Source organism: Pangasianodon hypophthalmus, chromosome 29 (assembly GCF_027358585.1).
Source record: "Pangasianodon hypophthalmus isolate fPanHyp1 chromosome 29, fPanHyp1.pri, whole genome shotgun sequence".
In the NCBI taxonomy this organism is placed as follows: domain Eukaryota; kingdom Metazoa; phylum Chordata; class Actinopteri; order Siluriformes; family Pangasiidae; genus Pangasianodon; species Pangasianodon hypophthalmus.
This window is the reverse complement of record NC_069738.1, coordinates 207,710-227,972: the sequence shown is the minus strand read 5'-3', so window position 1 is coordinate 227,972 and position 20,263 is coordinate 207,710. Positions and strand designations below refer to the sequence as shown.

At 38.9% G+C, this 20,263-nt stretch overlaps 1 protein-coding gene across 5 annotated transcripts in view; it reads left to right on the top strand.

Annotated features, from left to right (window-relative positions):
* The first annotated feature begins 8,782 nt into the window (after positions 1 to 8,782).
* Positions 8,783 to 20,263, top strand: part of LOC117596421 (alpha-tectorin) — an 87,533-nt gene continuing 76,052 nt past the window's right edge. For 4 of the 5 annotated variants that reach the window (XM_053231208.1, XM_053231206.1, XM_053231210.1 and 1 more), the window contains exons 1-3: positions 8,783 to 8,983; positions 9,167 to 9,230; positions 18,973 to 18,999. In XM_053231208.1, the coding sequence (XP_053087183.1) occupies positions 9,167 to 9,230; positions 18,973 to 18,999 (91 nt within the window). In that variant the 5' untranslated portion in view covers positions 8,783 to 8,983. The remainder of the gene's footprint in view (positions 8,984 to 9,166; positions 9,231 to 18,972; positions 19,000 to 20,263) is intronic. The other variant, XM_053231207.1, reaches the window with a different exon arrangement.

Here is a 20,263-nt window from a genome sequence, read left to right as displayed (position 1 = left end):
TACACAACTACACTATTTGTCCATGTAGTACACAGTTATAGAAGGGAATGATTTATAATCGCACTATCCGTTGCACACAGATGAGGATGGGTTCCCTTTTGAGCCTGGTTTCTCTCAAGGTTTCTTCCTCATATCGTCTCAGGGAGTTTTTCCTCACCACCGTCACCTCTGACTCGCTCATTAGGGATAAATTCACATATTTACAATGTATTTAGTTTAATTTAATTTGAATCAATATATTTCTGTAAAGCTGCTTTGTGACAATATCCATTGTGAAAAGTGCTATACAAATAAAATTTGAATTGAATTATTGATATTGCACAGCTGTAGAGTACCTGAGCCTCACAACAAGCACTTCACTGTACAATTGTCACTGACATTTTATGCAGATGACAAACAACCTTGGCAAACAGACACACATACGTGTGTCATAATTCTACACTTATTATATATTTCATGCATAATGCTACATTTAACCCTGGGCTAATTTGACCCTTTTTCCCATCCATATCGCTGGTATGAGGAAAATGCTATAAATAACATTCAGCAAATCGATTAGCTAATGACATGGTTTGCTTCAGAAGATCCACGTGATGCTTAATATGTGTAGTTTCACCTGATATTTTTCGATTTATGACTCTGTAAATAAGACAAGTGTGAAATGGATTAGAAGAAATCATGATGGCTGATCAATGTGATGCCAAAATGTGAAGATTGACTGGGAATTGTTTGATTATTGAGAGTTTAAAAGATGCAAGACCATGAGACAGTAGAAAGTGAGACAGTAGAAAGTCTCCTTCAAACAGCGGGCATGAGAAAATGACTGATAAGCGTAGCGGTAAACAAATGCTCAAAACTCAGGAAAATATCATACTAACATGCCATCATACATATCTCTACACTAATGGTTCGATTCTGGAGATTCACGTGATCATTTTGATGCCAGTAACATGTATAATTGTTTGATTTATGAGAGTTTAAAATACACATGGACATTAAGTAAAAGTCAAAGCTGAAGGAGCTGTTTACTGACCTTAGAGCCAAACAATGGGAATATCACTGCCATTTAAAGCTTGAATGGAGTTTCTATAGGTGAAAGTATAAGGATTTTAGATGAAAATGTTAAAACAGTGAATTCAGACAATTACACTCAGCACTAGAGTGGTGATAACATCACCCATTCTACTGATCTCCATTAAAATGAATGGGGAAGGGAAGAAGGATAGATAGAAAGAGAAGGATGAGTGCAATCTGTCTGTAATTTGACATGTCCTGGTGTCCCCAAGTTTGACCATATGAATTTTGGTGGCTGTAGCTTGAGAATTGAATGAATTAGAGCAGTTTTTTTAATCCATTCAAGTGAATGGGGAAAAGCAGGATGGATAAATGAGTGTAGAAGGAGAACAGAGGAATATTTTCAACAGCTGTATACAAACACACCTCTAAGGATCTGACTGGACATGTTAGAGTTGGTTTGGTGTCGATATCTGGAAAGCTGTAGGAGGAGATACATTCAGAATATCAGGTGGAATAATAATTAAAAAATTGGAGAACAATTAGTGGTGCTTTCACAACACACTAAATTAGGCATGTTTGTTAACTAGTATGCTAAGCCTGTTCAATTCTTAGTTAGCACACCATGTTTACTGACAGTTAGCTACTTAGATGAGATAAAATGGGCACTGCAAAGATGGACCAGCTCAGACCAGAATTATCCCTCCAAACTGCCAGTAAAAACAACCATCTTCTGTTGGCTTGGAAATGTGTCTGCGATGGCTTATAAAACAAATTCTGGCTTGCGTTTAAAAATCGTTAAAGTCCTGCTATGTCTACACACTACACCACTGTGATTCCTGGGATATACTTCACAGGGACACGTCAGAGTCACGTGTCTCACTCAGAGGTCCAGACTGGATGATTACAGTAGGGATTCCCAATGCTTGAATTAGCGTATTAGCGTATTGCATTCCAGATTTTGTAGTATTCGGGTGAAAACAAGAAAACAACCTAAAATCATTAATTCTGCTAAAACACAGTCAGTAAGTGATACAGTCCCATGCAACAGAATACTACAAACCATGATAAATCATATATTCTAGTTTTATCCTGGAATTTCCCTTTAAACTTTGTCCTTAAAGGCACAATGTGATATAAATATGATAGAAATTCTCTACAGCATATTCATATATATATTACTTATATCTACATATTACAAATATTACTTAATGATGTGTTAAATGTGTGTCAGGAAATTGTTTCAGGGTAGTGGAGCTTGTGTGAGATGTTTCGTTACTCAACATGAACATTTTTTGTTTTATTTTGCTTTTGTTTTATTTTACTTTGGTGGTTCAGTGTAAAATAAAAGGATGGAATGATAAAAGCCTAGTATGATCTCCTGAATATAAATATGTTCAACTAGCCAACATTAAATAATCAAATATCATCAAATATCTAATGTGAATGTAAATGTGACATTAAACATTAAAATTAATTCATCACAAACATTTAGGCTTTGAATCATTGTATTGTTTTAGTTTTGTAATACTGGAACTAACATTATACATGGAAGAGACCAAAACATCTGTTATCAGCCTGATTAAAAAACAGGAAAAATTATTTCTTTTAAATAAATAAATTGTATTGTAAATAAATAAAATAAATAAATGGACTTGATGTAACTAAAAATTTGACACATTAAATATATAACAGTTTATATAAAACATTAACACACCTGTCTTCTGCAGACATCTCAAAACAATAGCAGGCAAAGGAAGGAACATAACTTCTACATAACTTCCTGCTAATCATCTGATCAGCTTTTTCACCTCATCTGAATATACAAATAGTTTCTGTAAATGTTTTAGTAGTCACTAATTCTATCTGACGTGTAAAGTATGTAACCAAACTGGTCGGTGCATTGTACCGCAACGAAACAGCAAGTCCACTTCTTTTGTTTTTGCTATACACTGAAGACATTTGGGTTTGAGAGGAAAAGATGAATATGAGACGACAGAATTTTAGCTTTCATTTCCTGATATTTACATCTAGACGCATTAAACAACTTAGCACATGGCACCTTTTGTTTGAACCCACCGGTTTTTCAAGTGATCAAAAATACTGGAACATGTGTCTGACAGGTGTTTCTGGTTGCCCAGGTGTGTCCTGTTAGATTGACTGTTTAAACAATTAATAGCTCTGAATATCTACTCTTGGTTTGATCCCTGGGTTTCACCTGTAAAGACTGCATTTGTTGTTAAAAAGGATAAACCAACATGAAGACCAGAGAGCTGTCTATGGGAGAAAAGCAAGCCATTCTGAAGCTGAGAAAACAGAGAAAATCAATCAGAGCCATTGCACAAGCATTGGGAATAACCAATACAGCAATGTGGAATGTCCTGAAAAAGAAAGAAACCACTGGTGTACTAACAACCAGACATGACACAGAACAGGTCGGCCAAGGAAACAACAGCAGTTTACAGAGACATTGTGAGAGCTGTGAAGAAAAAAACAAAAACAACAGTCAGTGACATCATCAACTACCTTCACAGGGCAGGGTGAAGGTACCACAATCCACTGTTTGAAGAAGACTTTGAGAGCATAAATATAGAGGCCAAACCACAAGATGCAAACCACTCATCAGCAGTAAGAGTCAGAAGGCCAGATTGGAATTCACAGAGAAATACAGAGATGAGTGACAAAAGCCCTGGATGAACCTCTACCAAAGTGATGGAAAGGGCCAAAGTGTGGAGAAAGAAAGGATCTGCTCATGATCCAGAACATACGAGCTCATGGGTGAAGCATGGTGGAGGTAGTGTCATGGCTTGGCCTTGCATGGCTGCTTCTGGAACAGACTCACTAATCTTTACTGATGATGGAGCTCATGATGGTAGCAGCAGAATGAATTCAGAAACCTACAGAAACATTCTGTCTGCTAATTTACAGAGAAATGCGTCCAATCTAATTGGGAGGAACTTCATCATACAGCAAGACAACGAACCAAAACACACTGCAACACAAAAAAGAACTTCATCAGGGGAAAAGTGGAAGGTTTTAGACTGGCGAAGTCCATCAGCAGACCTTAACCCAACTGAGCAGCATTTCATCTCCTGAAGAGGAGACTGAAGGGAGAAACCCCCCAAAACTAACACCAACTGAAAGAAGCTGCGCTACAAGCCTGGAAAAGCAGCACAAAAGAAGAATGCAGCAGTGTGGTGATGTCAGTGGGTCACCGGATTGATGCAGTTATTGCAAGCAAGAGATATGCAACCAAATATTAAATGTTATTTACTTTAAAACGATCTGTTCCATTACTTTTGCTCACCTAAAGATTGTGTGTCTGCCAGCAAAGATGTTTGAAGTATTTGTAAATATCAGGAAATGAAAGCTGAAATTCTGATCTATCGTCTCATATTCATCTTTTGATCTCAAACCCAAATATCAAGTGGGTTTTTGCTGTCATTCCTCTATATAGCTTGTATATATTGGAACAAAATGTGATTTCTCCAGGACCATGGTGAGGAGGTGGGGGAAGAGGAAACAACAAAGTTAAGAAAATAGTCACATGTTAAATATGTAACCAAACCTGATGGTGTGGTGACTCCAGGGCAGGGCTGATGTTTCATAGATATAATCAGATTTATTTAGTCAGGTGATAAATGAAATCCTTCTGAGCAACAATAGAATAATAAATATTATCTCTACACATTTCACAAGCAAACTCCAAACCTTTTTTTATACATACTATATGGCCAACAGAACGTGCACGCCTGGCCATCACACTCATATGTGTTGAACATTCCAGATTTATTCCCCGTGTGTTTGCTGTTATAATGAGCTCCACTCTTCTGGGAAGCTTTCCACTAGATGTTGGAGCGTGGCTGTGGGGATTTGTGTTCATTCAGCTACAAGAGCTTTAGTGAGGTCAGGCGCTGATGTTGGGATGTCGAGGAGGTCTGGGGTTCAGTCGGTGTTCCAGTTCATCCCAAAGGTGTTCAGTGGGGTTGAAGTTATTGCCATGTGATTTCACAAACACACCATAAGATCTTGTTTCTGCTCAAGCTAGGTACTCAGTTTGCAGTTGTTTTCTTCCATCTCACTTCTCAAAGGTTCCCCTTTTTCTCTTTTCTCTTTCCTGCCATGTCAATTAACTCCATTACAAGAGACTCACATAGTTTTCAAGGAAGCAGTGTCATAATACGTGTACCCAAATGTTACCAGGTATTTCTCAGAAATTAAAGTCTAGCTCAGGAAAAAATAGAATTCTGAAGATAAAGTAGAACCATATTAATTTAACCATAACTCATTGACAAAGGGGGCATTTTCTTTGGCTTTTTCTGGTTGGAGTTTGGGAATTACAGGTTTGAGTTGTTACAAGAGCTTGAGCTGAACGCAGCATTATTTTGGTGTTTGAAGGTTAAGGTGAGGAGGTGAAGAGAGAACAATAGAGTTAAAATGAAGGGAATGCTGCAGGGAAGTGTGTTTTACCAGAACTCACTTCCTTAAAATAAATAACCTGCTCATGTTCAATTCAATTATATAGTGTTTTTACAGTAGTCATTGTCACAAAGCAGCTTTACAGAAATCTGGATGTAGCTTTAGATTCCTAATGAACAGATCAGAGGTGAAAGTGGCATGAGTAAAAAGCTTGCAGTATATTTCAAGGTCTCATTTATGGTATTTTAAGAAGTGAAACTGTTACACGCACTCAAGTCTGTAATGCTCAACTGGCTTCATGCTGTGTTGACATCGTCTCCTGTGTTGGGTGAATTATATTTACTTTTTCCTTGGTAATTAGAGTAATTAATTTTACAGATGATAAATGCAGAGTAATTCACTAGTCATTGTTAGCTGGCCAGGCTGGTTCAGGTGGAATAATGATTAACTAAATAATGCTTAATATCAGATTCCTGATTCTGACAGGTACTCTCCACCCAGCGACACACGCCCTCTGAATCACCTGCTGAAAGAACATTTATTCCAAGGTCCAATCAGATCAATTCAAAGCCAGAGTGAATGTGCAGGTTTACGTTAAAACATGCACTAAAAATGTTATGATATTTTCACAGAGCAAATGTTGCAGTCTGCTTTGATCAATACAGTTTTTCTCCATTTATTTGACACATTTTTCCAAACTACATTGCTTGTTTTCAAATCAGTTAACACCGCAATCTGAACTCTTTATAATTTAGCAAAACAGATTGGAGACTTCCATTTATTTCACACAAATTTCAAAATATATAAAGCATTTTATAACAATCACTATGTACAAAAATCTTTATAAAAAGTACAACTGTCCTTTCAATTTGCCATCTTGCCAAAATCACACAGCATGTATTCAACTGCTATCAGTTTGAGGTGAATTGGTTAAGGAACGAGCTCAGCACCTGTAGTCCAATCAGCTTAATTGGTCACACAATAATCAGTGCTTTGCTGACTATAAAAGGCATCATCTGTCAAAGCTGTTGATCCTGAACTGATGGAAGAAAACAGAATGAGAAGACTGAGAGGTGGTAGAGTTGATGGGAGAGGAATGAAAGAGGAGAAAGAAGAAAAAGAGGGGGAGAAGGAGGAGAGGAAAGAGGGCACACAGGGCATGTTCCAAGAGTTAAAGGGAGAGGATCTGAAGGAAGAAGAGAAGGAAGAGCCTATAGAATAGTTTCTGATGAAATGAGAGCCGCTCTAATAAACCATGTTATTACAGTTTTTCCCAACTGGTTACACGCATTTCCCAAAACATTACACACATTTCCATCAATTACAACCACAAAGTTTCAGTATCACACATACTATACTGAAAATCTTACACTTAAAGGGAAATACTCACTTTTCATTCAGAAATTTTACACACACGCCTCATAGCCAAATAATCCAGTCAGAATCACACACACACACACACACACACACACAAAGCAGATACAGTCAGGTCCGTAAGTATTTGGACAGTGACACTATTTTCCTAATGTTGCCTCTGTACACCACCACAGTGGATTTGAAATGAAGCAGTCAGTATGTGATTGAAGTGTAGACTTTCAGCTTTAATTCACGGGGTTTAAAAATATATTGCATTAACTGTTTAGGAATTATAGCTATTTTTTTTTAGAGTGCCTCCATTTTCAAGGCTCAAAAGTAATTAGACAAACTAACAATCATAAATATTGGAATTATTTTTAATACTAGGATGTAAATCCTTTGCAGTCTATGACTGGCTGACTTACAGGATCAAAGAGTACTATTAGGAGGGTGTTATGTATTCAGAGGAACAAGGACATGCAGGTGTAAACATGTTCATACAAAACAACACTTCACCACAGAGAAATCCAGCAAAGGATCATCCGAGACAGTACACGTTTTATGACGGTGTTGCTGTGGTGGAACGCGGTGTAGCAGTTCTTTTCCTTTTGGAAATGCAAAGTATTTGATCACAATCCATATAAAAGGGTAACACTTCTGCAGGCCGTGGAAGAGGCGTGTGGGACATGGAGGCAAATGCTTGTCAAGCGTGGATCCAGCATTCAGTGTGTTTTTTCCCAAGATGCATCTGCACATGAGAATGTTCAGTGAGATATTGATGAAGTTCTCTGACCAACACCAACAATGAAAAGTAGTTGTATTATTTACAGTACAGTACAGTACACTGCATTTCCCATCAAGAGGCCAAGACAGATGTGCATGTATCAGACAACCACAGAAACAGAAGAGTGGGTAGTATTTCACATATTGGCAAACAGTCATTCATTTTACAGGAGATGAGAACGTATTGCTGAAAACATGATTCACTTTACCAAGGAATGTAGATAAATTGTATCTGATGAAAACATACTTACATTAGCATACTTGTGTTGCCATTGCTGAATAAAACGTGTAATCAAAAGATCACATGTCAATAACTCTGAGGTGAATATTTGCTTTTGAAAATAATATTAACAGAAAAGAATGCAGTACTTTATTCTGAAAAGGAACTGTATTGATGTGAAAAATGTAGTGTCTGTTATGATAGCTGTGATAAATGGGCCTAAGTTTGGATAAAAAGGCCAAATCAATGGAGGAAAAAATACATCCAGATCGCTATCATTCCATGTCGTCTATTTATCAGCATAATGTACACTAGGCTCAAGTCACATATTATCACCTGGAATCAGACATCAGTATCATTTTTACAAATACCAGTAAACAAGCACTGTATCATATTAATCTTATAATAAAGTTTATATTAAGATGTTTGTTTTAATATAGTTTTATTTATCACCTTTACAAATATAAATTAAGTTGTGAAGTAGGTGATACAAAGGTTAGTTTAGTCACATACTTATAGTGGCGCAAGTATTCAGTGGCTGAAGGTGGTAGTGACAGCAGGTTTCAGTGATGTCACTTAAACCATGGTAAGCAATGCATGGATGTAAGTCGTCAAGTGGACGGCCTGATGTAGGTCAGCTGCTTAATGGATATTGTCCTCAGCCGCTTTGATTGGAGATGAACGTGACTACGAGGTAGAGTGGCATCAGCTAATAGCTCATTAGAGTGTAAACAGGCTGCTTTGAGTTGAACAGTAGAACATTCTATGGTAGACGATGTTTTGTTGGGCGCACCTTATACAGGAATGCTTTATCAGCATTGGTTTAATGAGAGAATGTTTAAATGTAACACGATTGTGTGATTGTTTTCTTTGAAAACATATTTGGCAGTGATACAAGGAAGTAAATATCTGGACATACCTAAGAACTGGTTTAGGACAGTGTTTAAGGATTCCTTAGGATACCAGTCATGGTCCACCCACATTCATTTTAAAAAGTACGTGATGCTGAGTTCAGGGAAACTGCTGCAGAGGGTACAAGAAGAGTAGGAGTAGCATCAGTACTCACAGGTACTTCTGAGCTGCAGGCTGAGAAACCCAGAGAGAGAGAGAGAGAGAGAGAGAGAGAGAGAGAGAGACAGAGAGAGAGGGGGCATCCTGAGTTTCCTCAGCAGTGACTTCCCAGGCAAGGAGGTAAAGTCACCGATTTTTTTTCATTATTTTTAAAAATAAGCACACTGTATGTAAACCTGTTTTTATTTATGGCAACAATATTTTAACTGTTTTAACGTCATTACATTTTTATTTGAAAAAAATGTTGGTGTATGTATGAATCAAAAAAGAATTTTGTTTGTAATAGTGTTTATTAAATGACAGATGTTTTTGACACAGGCGAACACAATGAGGTTTCTAATTCGACTGTGTGTGCTGATAATACACGGTAAGATTCTGACTACATCATTATTTTAGCTACTTTAACTGTTATATAGAACTCTAAGGACAAAATTGCAGTTATTAAAGTTCATTTAGTTTCCCAAACAATGAAAAAATGTTCATACACACACACACACAAACACACAAATATATATATATATCAGTCAATTGTCCCATTACTTTTGAGCCTGTGAAAATGGAGGAACTCTGTAAAAAATGGCTGTAATTCCTAAACGGTTAATGCAATATTTTTGTTAAACCCCTTGAATTAAAGCTGAAAGTCTACGCTTCAGTCACATCTTGACTGCTTCATTTCAAATCCACTGTGGTGGTGTACAGAGGCAAAATTACCAAAACTGTGTCACTGTCCCAATATTTGTGGACCTGACTGTATATGAGCAGGGCTGGGAGAGTTACTTTAAAAATGCATTCCATTACAGTTACAGTTTACTTCATTAAAAAGAATGTAATCAGTAATGTTATCCAAATATGAAAGTAATGTAATGTGAATACTTTTGGATTACTTCAAGGTCACATGTGTAAATAAAGTCAAAAGAAAAGCAACATCACAAAAGTATTTCCAAGAACAACTTTAGAGTTTCAACTGAAGTTAAGATGGAAATGAGAAGTGACAGTGGAGCACATTTCTGCAAGGACAGTGACCAAACGGAAATCTGAAGATCGAAAATATTATTAATTTTCATCATTTTGCAACATGATCTTAGAAGCTTTGTTATACAGTATGTACTTACTAAACACATTATTATTTCTTTAAAAGTTTAATTCAGAAAAAAATCGAGTTCTTTGAACATTCTTTATACTTATACATTCAAATTGCATTAAATAATTTTAACAAGTACAAGGAAAAAATACATGTGCATTAGGCTATTTCAGAATACATGTTAATCAAGGCCGTGATCTTTCTTCATTTCACCTGTCAAACCCCTTACTGGCTTTGACAGCAGGCATCCCGTGTACTGGGAATAGATGGATGAATGGAGCAGGGTGAATGAATGGAGCGGGGTGATCGTGGGGGGCGAGTCGTGTTCATTTCTGAGCACAGCTGGCAACCTTAGCCACAACTGTGATCATGCAAACCAGAGAATTTCAAAGCACTAACTAACACTCAATCATTTTATCTAAACTAGCTAACATGATTGCGGTGCTTAAATGCTTCTTTATATTAAATGTCGAGTCCTGCGTTAAAGACCTCGTCTTCACAGCTGCAAGGCATAACACTGTACTGTGATGTTTTATTTCCATTTTCTCCTTTATATACAAAATAATTTAAAAATCCCCATGAATGTAATGCTTTTCTCCAGCGGTCATCATCGTGATAAACAGTTTCAGCATGCCTCTAGAGCAGAATGATTAGAGACAGATGTTATTTGCGGATGCACCAGGAGGGGGCTCACGTGAGTCACGACTGGCAAGAGAGAACCAGAACTATAATCAAACAGCTGTCTATATTGCGTTATATCAAAATATTTATTTCTTTGGTTTTAAATGAAAAAATTTTCATGCTGATAGTATTCCCATTTTTTACAAAATGTACTTGTAATCTGATTATTTTATTTTTTGACATAACTATAACGGATTACAGTTACCAGTTTTTTTGTATCCTGATTCCGTTACTCCCCAAGCCTGTATATAATATACAACAGAAGTGAGTAAACCCCTGTACAATATCAATATTAAATGTCAAATGATTCAAAATTGTATCACCTCTCAGTAATTACATTATTTATGTGTTGACAGGTAGAGTACTTCCTCTAATGAACAATCAAAAACAATGCTTTGGAAAGACTATATTGAAAATAAAGGCCCCAAAGTAGAAAATGAATGCATCAAAAGTGAAAACACCTGTAATCACTGACACACAAGTTAGAAAATCTGTGATCATTGAAACAAAATTGAGTACACCCCTGATTTCCAATTAGCCTAACTGCATGAGTATAAGAGTGAGGGAGTATTACAGTGAGGGAGTATTACAGTGAGGGAGTATTACAGTGAGGGAGTATAAGAGTGAGGGAGTGTTACAGTGAGGGAGTATAAGAGTGAGGGAGTATTACAGTGAAGGATTATTACAGTGAGGGAGTGTTGCAGTGAGGGTGTATTATAGTGATGGAGTGTTGCAGTGAGGGTGTATTATAGTGAGGGAGTGTTGCAGTGAGGGTGTATTACAGTGAGGGAGTGTTGCAGTGAGGGTGTATTATAGTGATGGAGTGTTGCAGTGAGGGTGTATTATAGTGAGGGACTGTTGCAGTGAGGGTGTATTATAGTGATGGAGTGTTGCAGTGAGGGTGTATTATAGTGAGGGAGTGTTGCAGTGAGGGTGTATTATAGTGAGGGAGTGTTGCAGTGAGGGAGTGTTGCGGTGAGTGTGTATTATAGTGAGGGAGTGTTGCAGTGAGGGTGTATTATAGTGAGGGAGTGTTGCAGTGAGGGTGTATTATAGTGAGGGAGTGTTGCAGTGAGGGTGTATTATAGTGAGGGAGTGTTGCAGTGAGGGTGTATTATAGTGATGGAGTGTTGCAGTGAGGGTGTATTATAGTGAGGGAGTGTTGCAGTGAGAGTGTATTATAGTGAGGGATTGTTCCAGTGAGGGTGTATTATAGTGAGGGAGTGCTGCAGTGAGGGTGTATTATAGTGAGTCAGTGTTGCAGTGAGGGTGTATTATAGTGAGGGAGTGTTGCAGTGAGGGTGTATTATAGTGAGGGAGTATTACAGTGAGGGAGTGTCGCAGTGAGGGTGTATTATAGTGAGGGAGTGTCGCAGTGAGGGAGTATTATAGTGAGGGAGTGTTGCAGTGAGGGTGTATTATAGTGAGGGAGTGTTGGAGTGAGGGAGTGTTGCAGTGAGGGTGTATTATAGTGAGGGAGTGTTGCACTGAGGGTGTATTATAGTGAGGGAGTGTTGCACTGAGGGTGTATTATAGTGATGGAGTGTTGCAGTTAGGGTGTATTATAGTGAGGGAGTGTTGCAGTGAGGGTGTATTATAGTGAGGGAGTGTTGCAGTGAGGGTGTATTATAGTGAGCGAGTGCTGCAGTGACGGTGTATTATAGTGAGGGAGTGTTGCAGTGAGGGTGTATTATAGTCAGGGAGTGTTGCAGTGAGGGTGTATAATACTGAGGGAGTGTTGCAGTGACGGTGTATTATAGTGAGGGAGTGTTGCAGTGAGGGTGTATTATAGGGAGGGAGTTTTGCAGTGAGGGTGTATTATAGTGAGGGAGTGTTGCAGTGACGGTGTATTATAGTGAGGGAGTGTTGCAGTGAGGGTGTATTATAGTGAGGGAGTGTTGCAGTGAGGGTGTATTATAGTGAGGGAGTGTTGCAGTGAGGGTGTATTATAGTGAGGGAGTGTTGCAGTGAGGGTGTATTATACTGAGGGAGTGTTGCAGTGAGGGTGTATTATAGTGAGGGAGTGTTACAGTCAGGGTGTATTATAGTGAGGGAGTGTTGCAGTGAGGGTGTATTATACTGAGGGAGTGTTGCAGTGAGGGTGTATTATAGTGAGGGAGTGTTGCAGTGAGGGTGTATTATAGGGAGGGAGTGTTGCAGTGAGGGTGTATTATAGTGAGGGAGTGTTGCAGTGAGGGTGTATTATAGGGAGGGAGTGTTGCAGTGAGGGTGTATTATAGTGAGGGAGTGTTGCAGTGAGGGTGTATTATAGTGAGGGAGTGTTGCAGTGAGGGTGTATTATACTGAGGGAGTGTTGCAGTGAGGGTGTATTATAGTGAGGGAGTGTTGCAGTGAGGGTGTATTATAGTAAGGGACTGTTGCAGTTAGGGTGTATTATAGTGAGGGAGTGTTGCAGTGAGGGTGTATTATAGTAAGGGACTGTTGCAGTTAGGGTGTATTATAGTGAGGGAGTGTTGCAGTTAGGGTGTATTATAGTGATGGAGTGTTGCAGTGAGGGTGTATTATAGTGAGGGAGTGTTGCAGTGAGGGTGTATTATAGTGAGGGTGTGTTGCAGTGACGGTGTATTATAGTCAGGGAGTGTTGCAGTGAGGGTGTATTATAGTGAGGGTGTGTTGCAGTTAGGGTGTATTATAGTGAGGGTGTATTATAGTGATGGAGTGTTGCAGTGAGGGTGTATTATAGTGAGGGAGTGTTGCAGTTAGGGTGTATTATAGTGAGGGAGTGTTGCAGTTAGGGTGTATTATAGTGAGGGAGTGTTCCAGTGAGGGTGCATTATAGTGAGGGAGTGTTGCAGTGAGGGTGTATTATAGTGAGGGAGTGTTGCAGTGAGGGTGTATTATAGTGAGGGAGTGTTGCAGTCAGGGTGTATTATATTCAGGGAGTGTTGCAGTTAGGGTGTATTATAGTGAGGGAGTGTTCCAGTGAGGGTGCATTATAGTGAGGGAGTGTTGCAGTGAGGGTGTATTATAGTGAGGGAGTGTTGCAGTCAGGGTGTATTATAGTGAGGGAGTGTTGCAGTCAGGGTGTATTATATTCAGGGAGTGTTGCAGTTAGGGTGTATTATAGTGAGGGTGTATTATAGTGAGGGAGTGTTGCAGTGAGGGTGTATTATAGTGAGGGTGTATTATAGTGATGGAGTGTTGCAGTGAGGGTGTATTATAGTGAGGGAGTGTTGCAGTGAGGGTGTATTATAGTGTGGGAGTGTTGCAGTGAGGGTGTATTATAGTGAGGGAGTGTTGCAGTGAGGGTGTATTATAGTCAGGGAGTGTTGCAGTGAGGGTGTATTATAGTGAGGGAGTGTTACATTCAGGGTGTATTATAGTGATGGAGTGTTGCAGTGAGGGTGTATTATAGTGAGGGAGTGTTGCAGTGAGGGTGATTTATAGTCAGGGAGTGTTGCAGTGATGGTGTATTATAGTGAGGGAGTGTTGCAGTGAGGGTGTATTATAGTCAGGGAGTGTTGCAGTGACGGTGTATTATAGTGAGGGAGTGTTGCAGTGAGGGTGTGTTACACTGACAGATTATTACATTAAGACAGTATTACAGTGTCGGAGTATTACAGTGATGTAGTGTTACAGAAAGTCACTGGTAAAGTAATGGCGTTATAACAGTGAAGAAGTGTAGTGTATGCAGTCAGATGATTAATGAAATTACTACACAGTCACACTAGGTTAAACTAAACCTCATGGAGTTACATTACCTTAATGTAAACTTAATGCAATCACAATATATTATTGTAAACATTATGCAGTCACATGACATTAATGTAAATCTTATGCAGTCAGATGTTATTAACGAAATTATTACAGTGAAGTAGTATTAAAGTCCAGTTTGTGAGTATTAGAGTGAGGACATGTATAGTGATGGGATATTATAGTGACAGAATATATTTCAGTGAGGGTGTGTTACAGTGAATGTGTTACAGTGAGGCAGTGTTAATGGAAGAGCGCCTCCTATCTGTAGATGCTTGGTAATTGTACTGTCACTACAAACCTTAGGCTCCAACTACTAATCTGATCAAATTTGACTTTGCAGAAAGAAACTTTTTTTAATGAATAAAATGTCTTTTATAATATACTTTTAACAATTATGAAAAAAGTTTGTAATAAAACCCAAGCCAATAAAAATTGGACAGTAAAACTTAAAAAAGTAAAGTAAACCTAATGCAGCCACATTACATTAATGTAAAACTTAAGATAAGATAAGATAAGATAAGATTTGTGCAGACACAAAGTAAATGAAGAGTTAATCAGATGCCCTAAAATAGGAGTTTACAGTCTGATAGCTGCTGAGAGGAAGAACCCGTGAAAGTGCTTCATTCTGCACCAAGGCACATAGCCACATGACATTAATGTAAATCATATGTACAATAGTTACATGATGTTAACATTAAACCACAAATAACTCAAAACTAAATACCCCCCTCAACCACCAATAGCAATAACACCTCAACCAGAAATATTCACAACTACAAACAACCTCAACCACAAATATCCCATAACTGACTGCCCCTTTAACCAGCAATAATCCAACAGCTAAATACCATCTCAACCACATATACCCCCACAGCTAAATACGTGCTCAATCACAAATACCCCCACAGCTAAATATCATCTCAACCACAAATACCCCCACAGCTAAATACCTAATATTATAGTGAGGAAGTGTTGCAGTGAGGGTGTATTGTAGTGAGGGAGTGTTGCAGTGAGGGTGTATTATAGTGAGGGAGTGTTGCAGTGAGGGTGTATTATAGTGAGGGAGTGTTGCAGTGAGGGTGTATTGTAGTGAGGGAGTGTTGCAGTTAGGGTGTATTATAGTGAGGGAGTGTTGCAGTTAGGGTGTATTATAGTGATGGAGTGTTGCAGTGAGGGTGTATTATAGTGAGGGAGTGTTGCAGTGAGGGTGTATTATAGTGAGGGTGTGTTGCAGTGACGGTGTATTATAGTCAGGGAGTGTTGCAGTGAGGGTGTATTATAGTGAGGGAGTGTTGCAGTTAGGGTGTATTATAGTGAGGGAGTGTTGCAGTTAGGGTGTATTATAGTGAGGGAGTGTTGCAGTTAGGGTGTATTATAGTCAGGGAGTGTTGCAGTGACGGTGTATTATAGTGAGGAAGTGTTGCAGTGAGGGTGTATTGTAGTGAGGGAGTGTTGCAGTGAGGGTGTATTATAGTGAGGGAGTGTTGCAGTGAGGGTGTATTATAGTGAGGGAGTGTTGCAGTGAGGGTGTATTATAGTGAGGGAGTGTTGCAGTTAGGGTGTATTATAGTGAGGGAGTGTTGCAGTTAGGGTGTATTATAGTCAGGGAGTGTTGCAGTGACGGTGTATTATAGTGAGGAAGTGTTGCAGTGAGGGTGTATTGTAGTGAGGGAGTGTTGCAGTGAGGGTGTATTATAGTGAGGGAGTGTTGCAGTGAGGGTGTATTATAGTGAGGGAGTGTTGCAGTGAGGGTGTATTGTAGTGAGGGAGTGTTGCAGTGAGGGTGTACTATAGTGAGGGAGTGTTGCAGTGAGTGTGTATTATAGTGAGGGAGTGTTGCAGTGAGGGTGTATTATAGTGAGGGAGTGTTGCAGTGAGGGTGTATTATAGTGAGGGAGTGTTCCAGTGAGGGTGTATTATAGTGAGGGAGTGTTGCAGTCAGGGTGTATTATAGTGATGAAGTGTTGCAGTGAGGGAGTATTATAGTGAGGGACTGTTGCAGTGAGGGAGTATTATAGTGAGGGACTGTTGCAGTGAGGGAGTATTATAGTGAGGGACTGTTGCAGTGAGGGTGTATTATAGTGAGGGAGTGTTGCAGTTAGGGTGTATTATAGTCAGTCAGTGTTGCAGTCAGGGTGTATTATAGTGAGGGAGTGTTGCAGTGAGGGTGTATTATAGTGAGGGAGTGTTGCAGTTAGGGTGTATTATAGTGAGGGAGTGTTCCAGTGAGGGTGCATTATAGTGAGGGAGTGTTGCAGTGAGGGTGTATTATAGTGAGGGAGTGTTGCAGTCAGGGTGTATTATATTCAGGGAGTGTTGCAGTTAGGGTGTATTATAGTGAGGGTGTATTATAGTGAGGGAGTGTTGCAGTGAGGGTGTATTATAGTGAGGGTGTATTATAGTGATGGAGTGTTGCAGTGAGGGTGTATTATAGTGAGGGAGTGTTGCAGTGAGGGTGTATTATAGTGTGGGAGTGTTGCAGTGAGGGTGTATTATAGTGAGGGAGTGTTGCAGTGAGGGTGTATTATAGTCAGGGAGTGTTGCAGTGAGGGTGTATTATAGTGAGGGAGTGTTACATTCAGGGTGTATTATAGTGATGGAGTGTTGCAGTGAGGGTGTATTATAGTGAGGGAGTGTTGCAGTGAGGGTGTATTATAGTCAGGGAGTGTTGCAGTGACGGTGTATTATAGTGAGGGAGTGTTGCAGTGAGGGTGTGTTACACTGACAGATTATTACATTAAGACAGTATTACAGTGTCGGAGTATTACAGTGATGTAGTGTTACAGAAAGTCACTGGTAAAGTAATGGCGTTATAACAGTGAAGAAGTGTAGTGTATGCAGTCAGATGATTAATGAAATTACTACACAGTCACACTAGGTTAAACTAAACCTCATGGAGTTACATTACCTTAATGTAAACTTAATGCAATCACAATATATTATTGTAAACATTATGCAGTCACATGACATTAATGTAAATCTTATGCAGTCAGATGTTATTAACGAAATTATTACAGTGAAGTAGTATTAAAGTCCAGTTTGGGAGTATTAGAGTGAGGACATGTATAGTGATGGGATATTATAGTGACAGAATATATTTCAGTGAGGGTGTGTTACAGTGAATGTGTTACAGTGAGGCAGTGTTAATGGAAGAGCGCCTCCTATCTGTAGATGCTTGGTAATTGTACTGTCACTACAAACCTTAGGCTCCAACTACTAATCTGATCAAATTTGACTTTGCAGAAAGAAACTTTTTTTAATGAATAAAATGTCTTTTATAATATACTTTTAACAATTATGAAAAAAGTTTGTAATAAAACCCAAGCCAATAAAAATTGGACAGTAAAACTTAAAAAAGTAAAGTAAACCTAATGCAGCCACATTACATTAATGTAAAACTTAAGATAAGATAAGATAAGATAAGATAAGATAAGATAAGATTTGTGCAGACACAAAGTAAATGAAGAGTTAATCAGATGCCCTAAAATAGGAGTTTACAGTCTGATAGCTGCTGAGAGGAAGAACCCGTGAAAGTGCTTCATTCTGCACCAAGGCACATAGCCACATGACATTAATGTAAATCATATGTACAATAGTTACATGATGTTAACATTAAACCACAAATAACTCAAAACTAAATACCCCCCTCAACCACCAATAGCAATAACACCTCAACCAGAAATATTCACAACTACAAACAACCTCAACCACAAATATCCCATAACTGACTGCCCCTTTAACCAGCAATAATCCAACAGCTAAATACCATCTCAACCACATATACCCCCACAGCTAAATACGTGCTCAATCACAAATACCCCCACAGCTAAATATCATCTCAACCACAAATACCCCCACAGCTAAATACCTGCTCAACCACAAATACCCCCACAGCTAAATACCTGCTCAATCACAAATACCCCCACAGCTAAATACCATCTCAACCACAAATACCCCCACAGCTAAATACCTGCTCAATCACAAATACCCCCACAGCTAAATACCATCTCAACCACAAATACCCCCACAGCTAAATACCTGCTCAATCACAAATACCCCCACAGCTAAATACCTGCTCAATCACAAATACCCCCAAAGCTAAATACCTGCTCAACCACAAATACCCCCACAGCTAAATACCTGCTCAATCACAAATACCCCCACAGCTAAATTCCATCTCAATCACAAATACCCCCACAGCTAAATACCTGCTCAATCACAAATACCTCCACAGCTAAATACCTGCTCAATCACAAATACCCCCACAGCTAAATACCTGCTCAATCACAAATACCCCCACAGCTAAATACCTGCTCAATCACAAATACCCCCACACCTAAATACCATCTCAATCACAAATACCCCCACACCTAAATACCTGCTCAATCACAAATACAAACACAACTAAATAAAACCTCAACCACAAAACTCCATAGCTAAACAAACCCTCCAGCACAAATGCATACAGTACATTATGTTAATGTAAAAGTTAAGCAGGCATTATTAGTTATTGTACACCTCATACAGTCACCTTACATTAATGTTAGTTTATTAAGCCAAATTATGTTATTTTAAACTGTATGAAGTCCCATTACATTAATGTAAACATTGTGTGTTTTGTTTCTTGCAGTGGGCCTAACAAGGAGCCAAATTACAGGTAAATACATTTCAATTCTAAATTTTATCTGTTGACAAATGGCAATACATTTCTCAAAGTAAGAAATATAAACTCATAAATTAATGAATTATGGTTGTTTGTGTGATTGATTGACTGAACGATAAATTGTTAAAATAGAATTTTTTTCACACATGTAACGTGGGGTTTGGGTTTTGTTGTGTTTCTTGTTCATTGTTCTCATGTCTTTTATTTTGGAGTTTAGTCATGGTTCCTGTCTAGTCATGTGTTCCTTGCCCCTCCTGTGATCTTGTCATGTGTTACCCTTGTCTTTGTGTCATGTTCTGATTGGTTACTTGGTTTCATGTGTCTTGTTCTGATTGGTTGATTAAGTCATGTGTCCTTGATTGTTTGTTGTATATATAGCCCTCATGTAGCCATTGTCTCTTGTCGTATATTGATGTTGTAACCTGCTGTCTGTTCAAGTCAAGTCAAGGCAAGTCTTTATCTGTATTGTTGGTTTTCACTTCGTTAAATAAAGCTGCACTTGGGTTCATCACCACGCTTGCCTCGGTGGACAAATGTTACAGAATACACAACAAGAGACAATGGCTACATGAGGGCTATATATACAACATTTGTGTTCAGGAAACCAGTATGGGCAGCTGTGTATAACCACACAATTCCCCCTGCAACCTGGCAACCTGTGCTCTGAGGTGGTCTCCCCATGGACCCGGGGTGAACTGAGCCACATTTTTAGACTTAACTCCGGTCCCAGCTCCTCCCTTTTGGGGGCCACAATCACCAGAGCCACAGGAACTGCCTCACTCCATGGTTTAAGGAGATTGAGGTGTTATATTTGAGGTGCATCACCTCTATCCATCCTCCCATCTATTTTCTGAATGCAAACTCCCATTACTATGGACTAATATATCCTACCAAACCAGCATACTCAGATTCTGGCAGACTTTTGGACCCAGAAGAACAACACAGTGCGCGAGGGTGTCTGTGCAATGTTTGCTGTTGACATTGGATTACAGTTTGTTTGTCTAGTTTTGCTGAATGTTACTAATTTTTAGTTTTCAATTTTTGTTGCAAAGTTATTTGTGCAAATTTATTCCAAATACAGATTTGGGAACATTTTTTAAGGCCCAACATTTTCTATACCACATGAAAAGAAACTGGTCGACAAGAAAAAGGTGGAGAAAAACACTGTATCCAGGTGATCAGTGACGTCTAGCATGCCACACAGGGAAACTTCTATTTTAAATTGTTTTTGACCGATGTGCTGGCCAATCTTCTTTTA